At 33.4% G+C, this 15,871-nt stretch overlaps 1 protein-coding gene across 1 annotated transcript; it reads right to left on the bottom strand.

Annotated features, from left to right (window-relative positions):
- Positions 1 to 2,510: 2,510 nt before the first annotated feature.
- LOC117181289 lies at positions 2,511 to 3,059 on the bottom strand. The gene has a single exon (XM_033373850.1). It carries the CDS (start codon positions 3,057 to 3,059, stop codon positions 2,511 to 2,513), a length of 549 nt encoding a protein of 182 aa, XP_033229741.1.
- Between the last annotated feature and the right edge of the window lie 12,812 nt (positions 3,060 to 15,871).

Here is a 15,871-nt window from a genome sequence, read left to right as displayed (position 1 = left end):
GAGGGAGCTCTTCTTAATATTTTGACACCAAAATCATGTCGATACACCTTACCGACTGCGAGTAAAGCCACCCACGCTTTAACTTGACAGACTGTACAACACCTTACTATGTTGCTTTAGATTAAATTAGTAAATACAATTATAAATCACAGTGTTGTAAAAATGGAAATTCTTTAAAAATTTATAAAGATATATTGACTAGTACGCAGTAGTACCTAGCACGAATTAATGTTTTTTTATAGTTAAACAACGTTTTATAAATTAAAGAAAATTTTTGAACGAACATCTACATTTATTTAGATTTATTTACACGAGTGAAACCCGAAATATCTCTTGTTATTCAACATCTACATTGTTTTAAAATTTTTCATGTAAAAACAAATTTTATATGATCAGTCATTTTGATTTATAAGTGTTTAAATCAGTTTTTTTCACCCTAGGTGCTACTTTTTTTTACTCTTTTTCATCATTGCTTTGGCTTTAAGCTTGTCTTCTGGATTCTTTTGGTCTTCTTGTTTTTTCAGTTTTCTTCCTTTCCTTTTTTTGCCTATTCTCTGTCTCCGCTTCTTTCATTTTATTTTTATCTATACGTTTTTGTTTCCTTTTTTTCCGCTTATTCTCTGCCTCCTCTTCTTTCATTATCTTTTTAGCTATACGTTCTTGTTTTCTTTTTTCTTTTTGCAATGTAAGCTCTTCAACGGCTTTTCTTTTTTCATCTTCGACCTTTTTCCGTTTTTTTGAAGTAATAGCATAAATGATTTCACTTGATTTTCGTTTTTTGGTATTTGGGTTCTTTTGTATCTCTGGAAAGTATAAATGCTTACCCTAGACAGAGTCATTATTCTCTTTTTCTGCAGTCACTTTTTTAATTGGAGTACCTAAATTCTCTGATTGAGAGGATGTATCACCTGAAATTCATACATTTTTACATAGAACAATATGCATAAACATTTTATTATTCAAGTGTAGATTTCATGATATATTATCTTGTGTACGTACTTTTCATAATGTTTAAGTTCTGATTAGCCAGAGAATTTGCAGAAGACTCATTGGAAGTTTCATTTTCTGATTAGAACTGATTGATAAACTGATCATTTTCAGTATTTGCAGAGGTAGTACGAAATGAACTTAAATCTATAACCGGAATGTCTGAAATAAAAAAAAATAGAGAGAATTTCATAAGAATATATGATGCTATTACTATCTCAGAATTGTGTGTGCTAATAGAAATTAATATTTTAAAAGAAGTTAAAAAGTAATTTTTTGTCGATACTAACATATCTTAAACAATACATACAATATTGTACGCACACTATAAAATTTATGTTGCATGCAGTCACTTACTCAATTCTTCATCAGTAGTACTTGATCGTATTCAGCACATTAAAATCCGTAAAATTTGATAATGCTAAACCATCATCGAGCGTAGCTGATAATATCTTACCAGTATCCTTTGAAAAGTTATCTAGAAATAGCAGTTCTACAAACGAGAAACTTTACATCAATCACAGTTTGCTATTGAATTATTAAATATAAAAGTCGTTAATATTACCAGAAACTTTATATTCTGAGTCGTTACAGTCTTCTTTGTTCGAATCTTTTACTCCACCTCGAATAAGAACATCGTCAAGCGCTGGAGTATCCTCTTCGACAGAATAAGATTCTACGATATTTTCTTTAGGTTTCTTCATTTCCATTGTAGATCCATGATCAATCTGCATTACATCAGGACTCAATAACTGTACAACTGGGCAACTCATTATATCAATGTCACCAAAGAGCTCCGCAAGACACTTCCTCAATCTGAACTTCTTGAGGACTCGATGACTTATCTTTCAAATTCTTCCAGATTGAAAATAAAATTAGTTCTGATGCTGGTTCTGATTTTGCATAGTACGCCTGAAGAAAAGTTTCTAAAATTTCATTTGGTATTTGGCTTTCAATATCAACTAAAGTTTGATATGCTACAAGTTTCACCGGGATCCTGTTCCACAATGTTATCGTATTGTTGTGATTCACCATTGAGCTGTTTGAGTCTTGTCGATATGCATTTTGAATTATTTACTTTGTCCGGGTTGAAAGGAAATAAGCCACACGTAGCAAACGCATTTTGTATTGCTTCAACTTTTGAGGCTTTATTATAAACTTCATGAAAAAGAGGAGCAAAATTAACTTTTGTGATGGATTGAGTACTTCTTGATTGGTGATTGCGAACCACTTTTCTCCATTCAACTTTCAAAGACCTGAATATTCCCACATCACAAGATTGCAGTATATGGGTGGCATTCGGTGGTAGACATATCAGAAGAATTTTGTTTTCAACTTAAAACTAATGAAGTTCCAAATTGATATGAGATTTATGTCCATCAAATACAAGTAAAACTGGAAACTCTACTTGTTTTTCAACTAACCTTAGATAAAACACATTAGCAATATATTCGTAGAAAGTAACACTAATCACCAACCGCTTGGACTTCTGCCAAAAGCAAAGTCTTCAGGTATACCTTGCATTAAATCCCGAGCAATCCTTTGTTCGGATATACAACCATAGGGTCTACTACTTGCCCGCTAGCAGCATAACAGCACAACATTGTTATGCATTGCTTTTCTTGTTTTGAAGCAATTGAATAATTATTTTTTTCCCCCTTCAAGCACAGTACTTTACCAGTTTTTGGACAAGTTTGCACACCGGTCTCATCTAAATTATACATTCTGCTTGGATCTTTAAGAATGTCTAAAGCTTCTTCTTTTGTTAGATATTCTTTTGCTTCTGAGACCCATTCACGAATTTTTTTCTTAGTTACTGCAGCTCTTGCTTTAGAAAACATTTCAGTACGTTTTAATACTATTTCTGGATGTCTTTTGAGGAATAACTGCATCCACTTTTTACCAGGCCTATTGTTTACAAATGGGTTAGCTCGACCAGTTTCTTGTTCAACTTTTTGTACTGCATTTTGTAATTCTTCAGTATGCATTGGAAAGCCAAACTGAGCTCTGTCGAGTATCCACTTTTTGATGCGTAACTCTTTACTAGGTTCCAATACCGTCTGAGGTCCCATTTTTCTTATCGATGGCACATCTTTTTGTAAATAGCTGTACAGTGTACCTTTTGGAACATTATATGTCCTAGATGCACAATCAAGACTCATTTTTTAGTCTTAACACATTCCACAGCTTCTTCTAGTGCTTTGTGCGTATAAGAAAATCTTATGTAACATTTTTGTTTACTATTTCCAGAAGTTTCTGGGGATGACATATTTATATTAAAAATATCTGCAAAAAAAAGATATAGTCATAAATTTATTTCTAACAAATATTTTTGAGTAAATATTACAATAAAATATTAAATATATTTAAACTGCTTTTCATTCACTGGACCTGCGATGTGACACTTTTGCTCTAATAAATGAACATAGCGTTCGTTCACTTGAACATGGGCAATTTAAAGGTCCAGTACGCGTACACTCATTTATTAATAAAAAAACGTACTTTTTGTGAAAAACCCTGTGGGAAATTGAATAATAATATCTTACAATTATAACAGTACAACTTTGATGCAGAAAATGCAAAGAATTTTTTTGTAAAAGCAGTGTAAACAAGGAGTTACTAGGACACGTACCTTATAGTGGTCGACGACTTTCTCACCATCACTCACCATAATCGATGACGCTTCACATTCAAGAAATTTTTTAAATTATTTACAAAAATTTACTGTAATGAATTGCATATTAACCTCTTCGAAACTGCTTCAAGATTTCAAATATATAGAAAATCATAAATACTTCAACTTTGAAAGGCTATATTTATATATTTTTCGCATTAGTGTTCATTCACTGGTGACTGTTCAGCTACTGGATCACTCACCCTATAGCTTTTTCCACTTTCGTGCAGCATAATTAATAGCCTTCAGATAATGCCAACGCTGATTGTTGAGCTTGCAGAAGTGGGCCGTAAATTCGGCACTGTAAACAATAGAGGGCTTCCTTCGCACTGCTCCACACTACCTGATCTCTAAGCATAATCTCACGATTCCTTAGTTTCTATTTGAAAATAGAGATCGGTGGTTCAACACTTATACAATCTTTTGGAAAAAGTACGTGATCCGATACCAAACTATGTTTCAATAATGGGAGGTAATAAAGGCAAAAGTCATGATGAAGCAGGTGCAGATAAATTATCATTGGTGGTATAATCATCAGTGTTAAAAGTGAGTGATCCTACATCGAAATATGGTTCAATAATAGGGGGTAATGACCGCGATAGTTTTAGATGAAGAAAGTGCAGCTAAATCATCACTGGCATTGCCATCTTTGGAAGGTGTTTCGAAGAGACTGAGACTATCAACGTTATCGGCAATAGGGTGGGAAGTCTCTTCGTGTGGTTCCAAAGGACTTGATGTTGAATAAAGCTCTAATGAAGCTTCAGCTTTAGGACTAAAATTCTACAAAAATCTGTTCAAGGAAAGTTGTCCTTTCGATGTCACGTTTTCTCGGTTTCTTTTTTCTTCCTTTTCTGTACACCCGAATTATGTTCGTAGCATATTTTTAACACAATACTCCGTATTTTACCAACAAAAACACAAAAAAGAGTTTTTATTCACTTAATAACTTTGAAAACAACTTCTCTTGATGAACTCAAACCAAAAACTAAACTCTTAATCAAGCTGAATCGCTAAGCTCATAGAAATATAGAATTTCAAAACAAATCTGCTATCGCTTAAATGTTTATAGAAGCCTACTGTCGCTTACGTGTTTAGGATGTGAACGATACGCGGTGTCATACACGTTTTTTTTTCTGTTTACAAAACGATGCATATACCATGGGAAGGAATGGGAGGAATGGTAATGGGAGTAAGGAACGAATGTATAACAGGGAATTATAAGAAAGAGAGGAAAGAACAAAAAGGAGGATTAATAGTAGAAGAGGTAAAGATGGGAGATCCAAGAATAAGATACTGAATATAGAGGGAAAGAAGTTACTAAAGAACTTGGAAGAATTGGGATGGTTTATCTTAAACGGAAATATAGAGGAAGACGAGAAAGGAGAATATAGACGCTCTGAAGGAGAAAGAGGAACGGTAATTGATCATTAGATAGTGGATGATGACATAAGTGAAAAGGTCAAGAAACTGAAGGTAGGAGATTATATTGATTCGGATCACTTTTCCTTAATAGTGACATTAGAGAAAAAAAAATGATAGCAATATGAATAAAAAGGGAGCAAAGGTGAAAAGTATAGGGAAAGGGGATTGGTCAAGGCAAGTAAAAGAACAGTGTAAAGGAAAAGTCAGAAATATCAAAATAAGAGAGGGAAATTTGGATGAGGAAATGGAAAGAATGATAGGAGAAATAAAAAGAGGATTAGAGTGCAAAAACAGAAAAGCCATTAATAAATTGGGAAATAGAAGTGGATGGGATAAGGATTGTAGAGAGAAAAAGAAGGAGGTCAGAACAAAATTAAGAAAATGGAGAAAATAAAAAATGAATGGGGAAGATTATAGAAGAAAAAAGGAATATACTGAGTTGTGTGATCAAAAGAAAGAGGAAGGGAATAAAAGGTTTGAGGATGAGGCGGAGAAGGATAGGACGGAAGAAGGGGTTTGTAAGGCAGTAAATAGAGAGAAAAAGTAGAAGAAGAATGAAGGAAGATATTAAAATGGTAGAATGAAAAAAAATATTTCTTACATAACAAGAGAAGAGATACTCAAGGTGTTGAGAATAATGAATGATGGAAAGGAACCTGATATATATGAGATTCCAGATGAAGTATGAAAATGTGGAGGGACGAAACTAAAGAAATGGGCATGGGTAATGTGTAATAGAGATTAGAGAGGAGAAGGGTAGCCAAAGTTATGGAAAGAAGTAGTAATGAGACTAATAATGAAGGTAGGCAAAGGAGAGGAGGTTAAATATTATAGGGGTGCGAAGTTGATGCCTACACTATATAAAAATGGGGAATGGGGGTCATGGATAACGTATGTGTTCTGAACTATCTAGTAAAAAAAATAATCAATAAGGGAAAAAGGGGCAATGATAGCAATTTTCGTGGACTTAAAGGCGACGTTTGAATCATTAAACTGAGGCGAAATAGAGAAAGTTATGGTAAACAAGGGGATGAGAGTGGGATAAATAAAGAGAATATCGGAAATTTTTAGAGAGATAAAAACAAGGTAAAGGTAGGAGAGCAAGTAGGAGATAATTTATGGTTGGTGAGAGGAGTAAGGCGAGGCTGTCCTTTGATTCCTCTTTTATTTAATATATTAATATCAGACTTGGAAGAAGAAATGAGGAGAAAGGGTTGGGGAGGAATTAGGATAGGGAAAGGAAAGGTATATAAACTGGCATACGCAGACGATATAGTGTTAATGGCAGATGATGAAGAAGGGATGGCGTGTTTAATTACAGGATTAGAGAAATATTGAGATGAGAAAAAGTTAAATTTGAATGTAAAAAAGACACAGATAATGGGGTTTAGAAAACAAGGAGGAAAAAAGAAGGAATGGACTGGGAGATGGACGGGAATAATCTTAAAAGAAGTAAAAGAGTTTAAATATTTGGAATATATTTTGCAAACGAATGGAGATCATAGAGCTCATATAGAAAAAGGATAAAAAAAGGCAGCTAGGGTAATGAAACAGATATGGGGAATATAAAAAAGAAGGTTCAAACAAACTTGAAGGAGGAGACTGTGGTTACTTAATACGCTGGCATTGCCAGAATTAGGTTATGGAGCCCCAATATATGGTGATGGAAAGAAAGGAAAGATACTAAGTTTTAAAAAAAAGGTATATAAGGTGGACACTAGAGGTAGACTGGAGGACGCCAGGATATATGGTGAAAAGAAGCGCAAAGGGATAAATTAAGTACTAGAGCAGGAAAGAGGGCATGGAAATTTGAGCCGAATCTGAGGGAGGGAGATGGAGGGGAGTTAGCGAGAAAGTGTTTGACAGAAGTAGAAGAAGGGATAGAGAGGAAAGAGAGGGCGATAGAGTTAATGAGATGGGAAGAAAAAGGAGGGACTTCTTCAATGCTAGAGGCATAGAAGACGGGACTGGAGTAAACTATGAAGAATTGAAAAAGGGAGGTAAGGGAGTGGATGTATGGGAAAAAAGAAGAGAACAGAAAGTGCAAAATGTGTGGATGGGAGGAGGAAACATGGGGGCATGTAGGGGAAGGGTGTAGGAGAGGAATGGAAGGAAGATAAGGATACTAAATATTCTAGAGGAGGATAGACTAGAAGAAGAATGGATGAAGGCGTTTGAGGGTGTCACTCGATCGTTAACATGTCCTAAATTGCGCTATCACAGAAAACAGAAATAAGGATCTAGATATAAGATTTTATGTAAATAGTTGTAGATAATTGTAAATAATAAAGATAAGAGTTTATCAAAGTATGTAGGCAGAAAGATTGTAAGGAATGGAAGTCATGTAAACCCTTAGAGGACACATTATGAATAAAGAAGAAGAAACTAACATTTGTTCTCATCTTCTCGATGATCCTTCCTTCATGTTATACCATGCAGCATATGAATTTAGGATGTGTGCCTTTATTATATATAAAAATGAAAGGCCTATCGTAAAAGCAAAGATGCCCCTGGATTCATATTGGAAATATCTCTAGATGTTTTATTTATTATTCCAAAAGTAATTTTGTAAAATTATATTGTTTATAATTTTCAGGAATTCATTTGAAATTAATAGAAAACAACTAAAAGATACTAACTGAAATATAACGTGCCCTAAAGTATCATCAATAAAAAATTTTAATAACGCGAAAAAGTTACTTCAAACATTTTTTTTATCCCCTCAACCTTCATTCCTTGTTCTGCACCAAGCAATATATGGAAGGAGCAGATACCCCTGAGTTGGTATAGGAAATAACTCTAGGTATGTTTTTCATTTTGTTCAAAATAGTCTTTTTTGAAACAATTATATTTTTTTATAATTTTCAGGAATTTCTTTAACAATTAGGGAATACAATTCAAAAAAATGAAAAATGACTTATACTAAATTATCATCAATACAAATGTTTTAAATAATGCGAAAAACTAAATGGAGGACGGATATCCCAAATTTGGTAACATAGTTTATAGGCGATCCCTTATGAAAGTAAAACTAGTTGTTTCTATGAAAAATTAAACACTTACAGAAAATAACTTTCTTTATAATGTTCCAGGGTTTCATGTAAGAGAAGTTTCTACGAAATAAAACCATACTAATAAATATCATTTCCACCCCCCCCCCACCCTCCTTGCAGCGCCCTAAATTTGATCCAAAAATTAAAAAACTACATTTTTACGTATTAGTGTTACTTTTTAGGAATTTCCGTTGTCTTTTTCATACAGATAACTACTAATGGGCAATTTTAATATTTACCATAACTTTCTAAGCAATTTAAAATTGTTTAAACAAATTTAAAATATTGAAACAATAGATAATTGTTTATTTTCAAAATTTTTAAAATTTGAGGCTTAGATGTCCACTTTTTTCAAATAGGTATCCTATGCTACTTTTTGTTGAATAATTACATAATTTTGATACATTTCTTCTAATATTCAACAAATTTATATTTGTTTAAAAATTTTTACTTGCTCAAGCAGTTACTTCTTGATAACTAAAACAATGAAATAAAATAGAAGATATCGAATTAATTACGATTTTAAAAGTATGTTTGGAAAAGTAGAGGAGAGTACCCAAATATGAGATACGAACTCTGTTTGGCGTGATTGTCGTAATTCTATGTACTGAATTTAAAAGTAATATTGGTCATTTTAAAGAAAATTTCGTTTGTCATAAGAAGCTCAAATAAAAAGTTTTATTAAAAAAAATTTTTATGCTGAAAATACAAAAAATGTAAAAAAGTGCTTTTTCCAAACTCGTCAAACTATTCTCATAATATGAGGTACACCAGGAAATAGCTAATAAAATGCAAAATAAAGTATTATTTTTAATGAAAGTCTTCATTCTATGTTTCCGAAGTATAAATTTACTGCTATTTAGATATATTTAGTTTTTGCAGTAGTCACAAACATTTTTGTAACCAATTTCCTCCGTGCGGCCACAGTGTTATAAAAACCACAGATATCTCATATTATGAGAACCACACCGTGCAACTATGCACTTACTATGCCTGACCTGTACAATGAAAAATTTCAACACTATCGATATTTTCCTACTTAGTTATTCAATCCTCATCGCTCCAGACAAACTTTACTGCTAAATACATATTTAATGAATAATAAATTGGGCTTAAAGAATTCCCTTCCAAGAACTCGACCACCATCGATTTCACAAAAAGTTCGCCTATAATCTTTAGAAGTCCAACGACAAATGGACTATACCTCGAAATTACTCTTTCTTCAAGGGCTGCAAGTTAGTGATAGAACCAACAGAGTGGTTCTCTTAGTTTAGCTGATACCCCGTTTTCGCATATTATGAGATTATGAGATTATTATGATAATTTTATGTTTTCCATTTCATTTAATTTTTTTAGATATCGAAAAAAACTGCTTGAGGAAATATAGGTTGCTTAAATAAATCGAAATGTATCAAAATTATGTAATTATTTAATAAAACGTAGCATATGATACTAATTTAAAAATAAAGTTGATATCTCTAAGTCAACTTTTTAAAATTTTAAAAATATACAATAAATAATTATTTGAATAATTACATAATGTTTTTAGAAAAATGTACTACTTTGAACAATAACAAATAATTACATTTCAATCAAAAATATGATTATATTTGGCTCGCTTTGATGAAATCTTGGAATATGAGTTCAATTTTTCGAAAATTCTAAATTTCCCCATATTAATTAAATCGGATTTTGAAGTGCCCGGTTGCACGTGTTAATATTCGAATTTCGAAAAACAAAAAATTACGTATTTTCTTTCTCCAGAAATGGAACATTTTTAGGGGGGGGGGTGTCTTGCCCTGTAACTCGAAAATTGTTTTTGGACCACTCTAATGTCAGGTTACCGTGTCATATCTGACGCTCAACTGACTGTTAATATTGTAAGAATGCAAGGCACTCGTAATCGAGCTCGCTGCTCAGCGGGGCTATGTGATGATCTAACGAAGGCTATACTGTATTATGTAGCGTTGGTATGTTTAAACTTTAAATTAAGTTCTTCATTTAAACCAGCCGATACTACAACTTTGTATGTATTTCTGTATACAATTTTTAATAATTCAATAACGTATGCTACTGCGTAGATATTTCAACACCTATTTTGATGAAAAATGTCCTAAAAATTGCACATTTTTTTCAAGATCAAGATTAAAAAAGAATTTGGAAGACTTTTAGGAAATTTTTACATCCTCATCAGAGAAGGTGTTAGATTTGTACAAAATTTGGCCCCTCATTCTTTATCAAATGCCCACGTTTTGAGACCCCCTGAATGCAAAAAACAAGTTTTTACGAATGTGTCTGTCTGTTTGCGTGTGTTTGCGTCTGCCTGTAGATTTTCAGTTTGTCAGCACGATAACTTTCGAAAGAATGGACAGATTCAATTGGCCTTTGGTATACTCTTTTAGTGTCCTAAACTAAAGGCCAAGTTCGGTAGCCAGCCATTTTGGATAACAATTAAAATAGTAAGCGTATTTTGGAAATTTTTCAGACCATTTTTTTCAAGATTAAAAAATTCTCTATACAATTTTGTATAGCACTCAAAAAGAAAAAAAAATTTTTTAATGAATTTTTTGATAAAACCAAAATTTGCAAGAGTCACAGCATTTACAAGATTCCAAAAAACACACGAAAATGAACATTTTAAATCATATAACGCACGACATGAAAAAAGTCAATAGAAGAAAAATGTTGCTTTCTGAATGCCCTACAAGACTGTAATAACAACTTTTTGAATTTTCTTGAAAAATCGAAAATTCAAATTTGGACAGAATAAAAGAAATACATAATAGAAAATCAAAAGTTACATTTTCATTCAACTATTTCACAGTATTTTAAAGATTCTCAAATGTAGAAATGTGTTTTAAAAAAAAAATAAAAAAAGTGTGGGTTTCGTACCTGAAGGAGGGCCGGGAATGTGAAAATGAGATCATATGAACTCACATCTAACACAACGCTGATAAAGGTATACAAAGCCGGTAGGCGTAAAAAAATATCGGTACCGGTAAAAAATATTGTCAATACCGTTAAAAAAAATTACCGGTACCGACAATTTGTTTTTTACCGGTTTTTTTTAAAAGCATATTTTAAGAATAGAGCCTAGACTGCGGGAAGAAGATATAAAAAAATTATTTTTTTCCAAATTTGTTAACTGCTACTGTTCGATCCTACAATATCGGCCATCTTGCTACTTTCTTTCCCAGGCTAAAAATCTTTGGAAAAATGATATATCTGTGACTAGTCACAGTGACGCCGTCTAGTCCGAGAACACGTTGTTGGAAATGGATAGGAATTTTGATCAAAATTATGTCTGTGAACAGTCATAGAGGCGCCTTCCAGTCCCTCTCCCCATGAGATGTTGAAGAAAAGTTAGAAAAAATTGAATTCCATGAATTTCTTGGATTCCGTGAATTCCATGAATTCTTTAAATTCCACGGATTCCTGAAAGGTGGAGCCTACATGCGACCTTAAATTATTTCTTTGACCAATGACTAGGGTGCCTTCCCGCCCCACGTAGCATTAGAAAAGTGGTAGGGGTGCGACCTTACATTATTTCTGTGACCACTCACAGAAGGGTGCCTTCGCCCCCCCCCCCGCCCCTACGAGATGTCAGAAGAGTTTGGGGGGAGGGGGCGACCAAAATTATTTCTATGACCAGTCACAGGGTTGCATTTCCGCCCCCACGAGACGTCAACAGTGATTCTTGAGTTGAAAATCGACGACAAAAAGTAATTTATACATAGAACGTTCCGTTAAACGCTTCAAAAGCCAAAAAATATCCAAATAACTTCTCAAATACATGGCTCTACTCTAAAATGCGTGAAAGTCACTTTCGTATGCAAGAAATATGCTTTTTGCCGTTACAGATTGTGTATATAAACTTCGTAAATAAAAAAACGTAATTTTTTCAAGTTTTAACACTCAAAATTATATTTGTAGGTATTTTAATGTCCAGGTTTGTAATCAGCGCATCAACACACACCAGTGAACGATTTAAAAAAAATGTAAAAAAAAGGAAAAAAGCCGGCAACATGCAACTTGCCGGCGCCGGCAACTAACAATGTTGTCAGCGCCCGCAGGCTAGCCACTACGTTTCTTAAATTGCAGAAATTCCTTGAATGCCATGCATTCATTGAATTGCATGAATTCCTTGAATTCCATGCATTCATTGAATTGCATGAATTCCTTGAATTCCATGAATTCATTGAATTGCATGAATTCCTTGAATTACATGCATTCCCTGAATTCCATGAATTCATCGCATTGCGGGAATTCCTTGAATTTCATGAATTCCACGAATTCCATGAATATGCGCGCTCCGCCGCTACCTTGCTAGAAATATGCTTTCTAAATAAACCGGTGAAAAAATTGTCGGTACCGGTAATTTTTTTTTACCGGTACCGACAATTTTTTTTTATCGGTACCGACAGTGTATACACTTCGTTAAGAGAAAGCTGCATCTAACTGTGTTAGTAAAAATTATTAATCATTAACATTTATTGCAAAAACGATTGTTTATAAATTAGGAAAGTCGAATAAAGTTGGAACATACAACAGAAAAGGATACACAAAACACTTTACGTGTCCTAAAAGTTGTAAAAGGCATGCAATACCTCATCAGCGTACACATGAAAAAGATCCTAAGGAACTTTGTTCCTTTTTTGGGTTGTAAAAGTGACCGAGTGCGAAGCGAATTTACAAACGAAAAGAATCGCTTGCCCTTACGTATGTTGTGAATTATCTCGGATTTTGAACGGAAATCCACAGGAAATAAGACCCGGCTAAATTCGACTATACACTAGTGACGATCGTTCGGGTAAGTTCGAAACAGCCCCTGAATACACAGTGTCTCTTACGTATATTTTGTTTTTGTATTTTGAGGCTGCGCTCGAGCTCTTTGACAAAGGCATCGTCCGCAAGTGACTTTGTGTTATTTTTTCTTGTATTTTTAATTTTCCGCGACTAGTAAAACATCGCAAGTCCATTTCCTAATAGAAATTGTTTAACAAATAAATTTTGTATTGCAAAAAATAAAAAAGCAAATTATTTGTACCCAAATAGCGTATCTTAATTATTCAAATTTTTATTCCATATTGGATTTCCAGGGGCAAACAGTTTTTTTCGATTTTCTTATTTCGAGTGAGATTGGACTTAAGTATGTTTTTAGTTTGTACAGCAGTATTACTTTCAGTTGAAACTAATCGCCCCCCCCTCCTCCCTCGCCACAACCCCTCATTAATCGAAGTTTCGGGGGTCACTCAGGTTAGGGATATAATTTAGAAGTTAAAAAAAGGTAATGCCGATGGGTAGACCGTATGTGTAACATTTAAATCGTAAAAATAAAATTGTAAATAATGAATATACTTTTTGAAAAACCGGCAGATATTGCAATAAACTGTTTAGTATCATTTTTTTTAAGATTGCGCATTTTTGAAATGAGACAATAAAACTATGTCTGTTTTAATATCAATGCATGTTATCAATAATATTATAAAAATGATATACAATTTGAGGGACAAATGCACCACATACTTATATTATCGAGCGCGAAGCGCGTGAAGGAATAGTCGTGCGCCGTAGGCGCGCTCAAACTTGCGTTAAAAATAGAAATAAATGTTTAATTTAATTTCCAACGAATGAAAATTAAAGAATATTTCAAATTTATTTTCCGACTATTTGAAATCTAGGTGTAGAAGTGTCCATTTTTTATTTTTTATAACTTTAAACAGATCTACCTTGAACCTTTAAAAATTGAACAAAATTTAATTTTAAACAGTTGGAAATACAACTTCTAAAAATCTAATTCAATTTTCAACAGTTGAGGGTGCAATTGTTCAAAGTTTTTAAAAATTGAAAGTTCTTGATTTAAAGTTTGCACGTACCAAAACAACATAATAGAGTAGCCTACGGTTGAACACCACAACGACCCGCCGAGTTTCGAACTCGAGTTCGAATTTTCCAAGATTTTCTAAGAAGCCATAGTAACAAAAATTTGATTTGCAAAAATCACTGATAAAATAAGTATTGAAAATGATTTCCTCGGTAATATTATTTTGAGTTCCGAAAATGATTAAATTTATCATTTATTATTATGCATTATACGAGAAAACCCCACGTGCCATACAATAATTGTTTACCGGCTTCTCTCAATAAAAGTATCAAGTAGGTATCTGGAGAGTTCTAAAATTTAAAAAAATCTACTTGTGAAAATTAGTATTTCGTTTATGTACGGTATTTGAGACTTTTTAATGTCTTTAAAAAATGCTCCTCTTATACAATAGAAACATTGAAGAGGTCTTGAGAATGTTTTAATTTATATGTAGGTTGGGTTAGTCATAACTTTGCCCGTAATACCTGAGACCAGTACACAAGGGTGGGTGCTACTATCGTCTTTTCCTCCAAGGCTATCTGTGTACCCTTGCCCTTCCAGTGCACAACGGTACTACAGACTACATCTCACTGGATTCAAGGAAGTAGCCAGAAACATTTTTCGGGGTACACAGCAGGAAAAAAATTTCGACAGGAGGGATATGCAGAGGTAAGCAGGAGAGTGTATGTATATTATGTACAGGTTTCAAGAATTTCGGAAGATGGGTCAAACCCCATAATCCCCCCCCCCCCCCGACTACGGCCTTGACTGGATTTGAAGTTGCATCAGGCCCTCGAAGTTAGGTGCTTTTGCCTTTCAACTTACCTATTTCCTTTCTATTTCGTCGCCTATTCATCAACTAAAAATGCTAATGGGTCGACAAAAACCCTGACACCAGTTTTCAGAACTACCCTTAAATTTTTTGTGTGAGCATTGGTTGCTGAGATTTCGTTGATCAAAGACAAAAGGGTCCTTTTTTATTTAAAGTTCGATATCTCAATGAAAAATGGTCGTATCGATGTTTAAAAAAAAAGGAAATTAAACCTAAATAAACAAGCTATCCGGTCCATACCATAGCTAAGTTGGAAAAATTATTTTCAAGCTCCGAAATTTTCTTTATCAAAAGATCACAAAACGAGAAATTTACAGCTTCAAACCGTTTTTTTAAGACCTTGATACGACCATTTTTCACTGAGATACAGCATTCTGAAAAATCATTGAAAATTCGGAAAATTGTTGTAACCCTTTAATTTTTCCCTTCAGTGTATAATAAAGGCACAATTCTGGAATCTCTGGAATCTATATTCTCCATGGCGTAACATTAAGAAGAGAAGGTGTGAGGAATAGAAACAACGATTAAACTAACTCTTTGCATTATTTAAATATATTTTCTTTTATGATGTTTTAGGATATATTCTGTTTCAGTAAGTAACATTTGATTGTTTTCCAGAATTGTTCAATAAATTCCTGAAAATTATAAACAATTTAATTGTTTCAAAATTTCTTTGAAAAACTGAAAAAAACGCCTGAGGATATTTCGATGGTGAATTCAGGGGTGCTTGAAGTCCATATGCTGCATGGTGTATCATGAAGGCGTGAACATGGAGGCGATGAAAACAGTGTAATTTTTTAAAAATAATTTTGTTTAATGAAAAAACACCTACAGATTTCTGAGACGAATCCAGGACTGTTTCTAGTTTTTCGCTAGGATTATTACTGTATTTTTAATTTAAGGCACAAGTTTCAGATGTATATGCATAGCCAACTTCTGAGTACAAATTGTTTATAATACATAAAATGCTACATGATATTGATAGCTAAAAGTTTACATGAAAAAAGTTTACAATCATCTTTTATTGTTTTCAGCAATTT

This window comes from Belonocnema kinseyi, chromosome 10 (genome assembly GCF_010883055.1).
Source record: "Belonocnema kinseyi isolate 2016_QV_RU_SX_M_011 chromosome 10, B_treatae_v1, whole genome shotgun sequence".
Classification (NCBI taxonomy): Eukaryota; Metazoa; Arthropoda; class Insecta; order Hymenoptera; family Cynipidae; genus Belonocnema; species Belonocnema kinseyi.
This window is presented reverse-complemented; position numbering and strand designations above follow the sequence as displayed.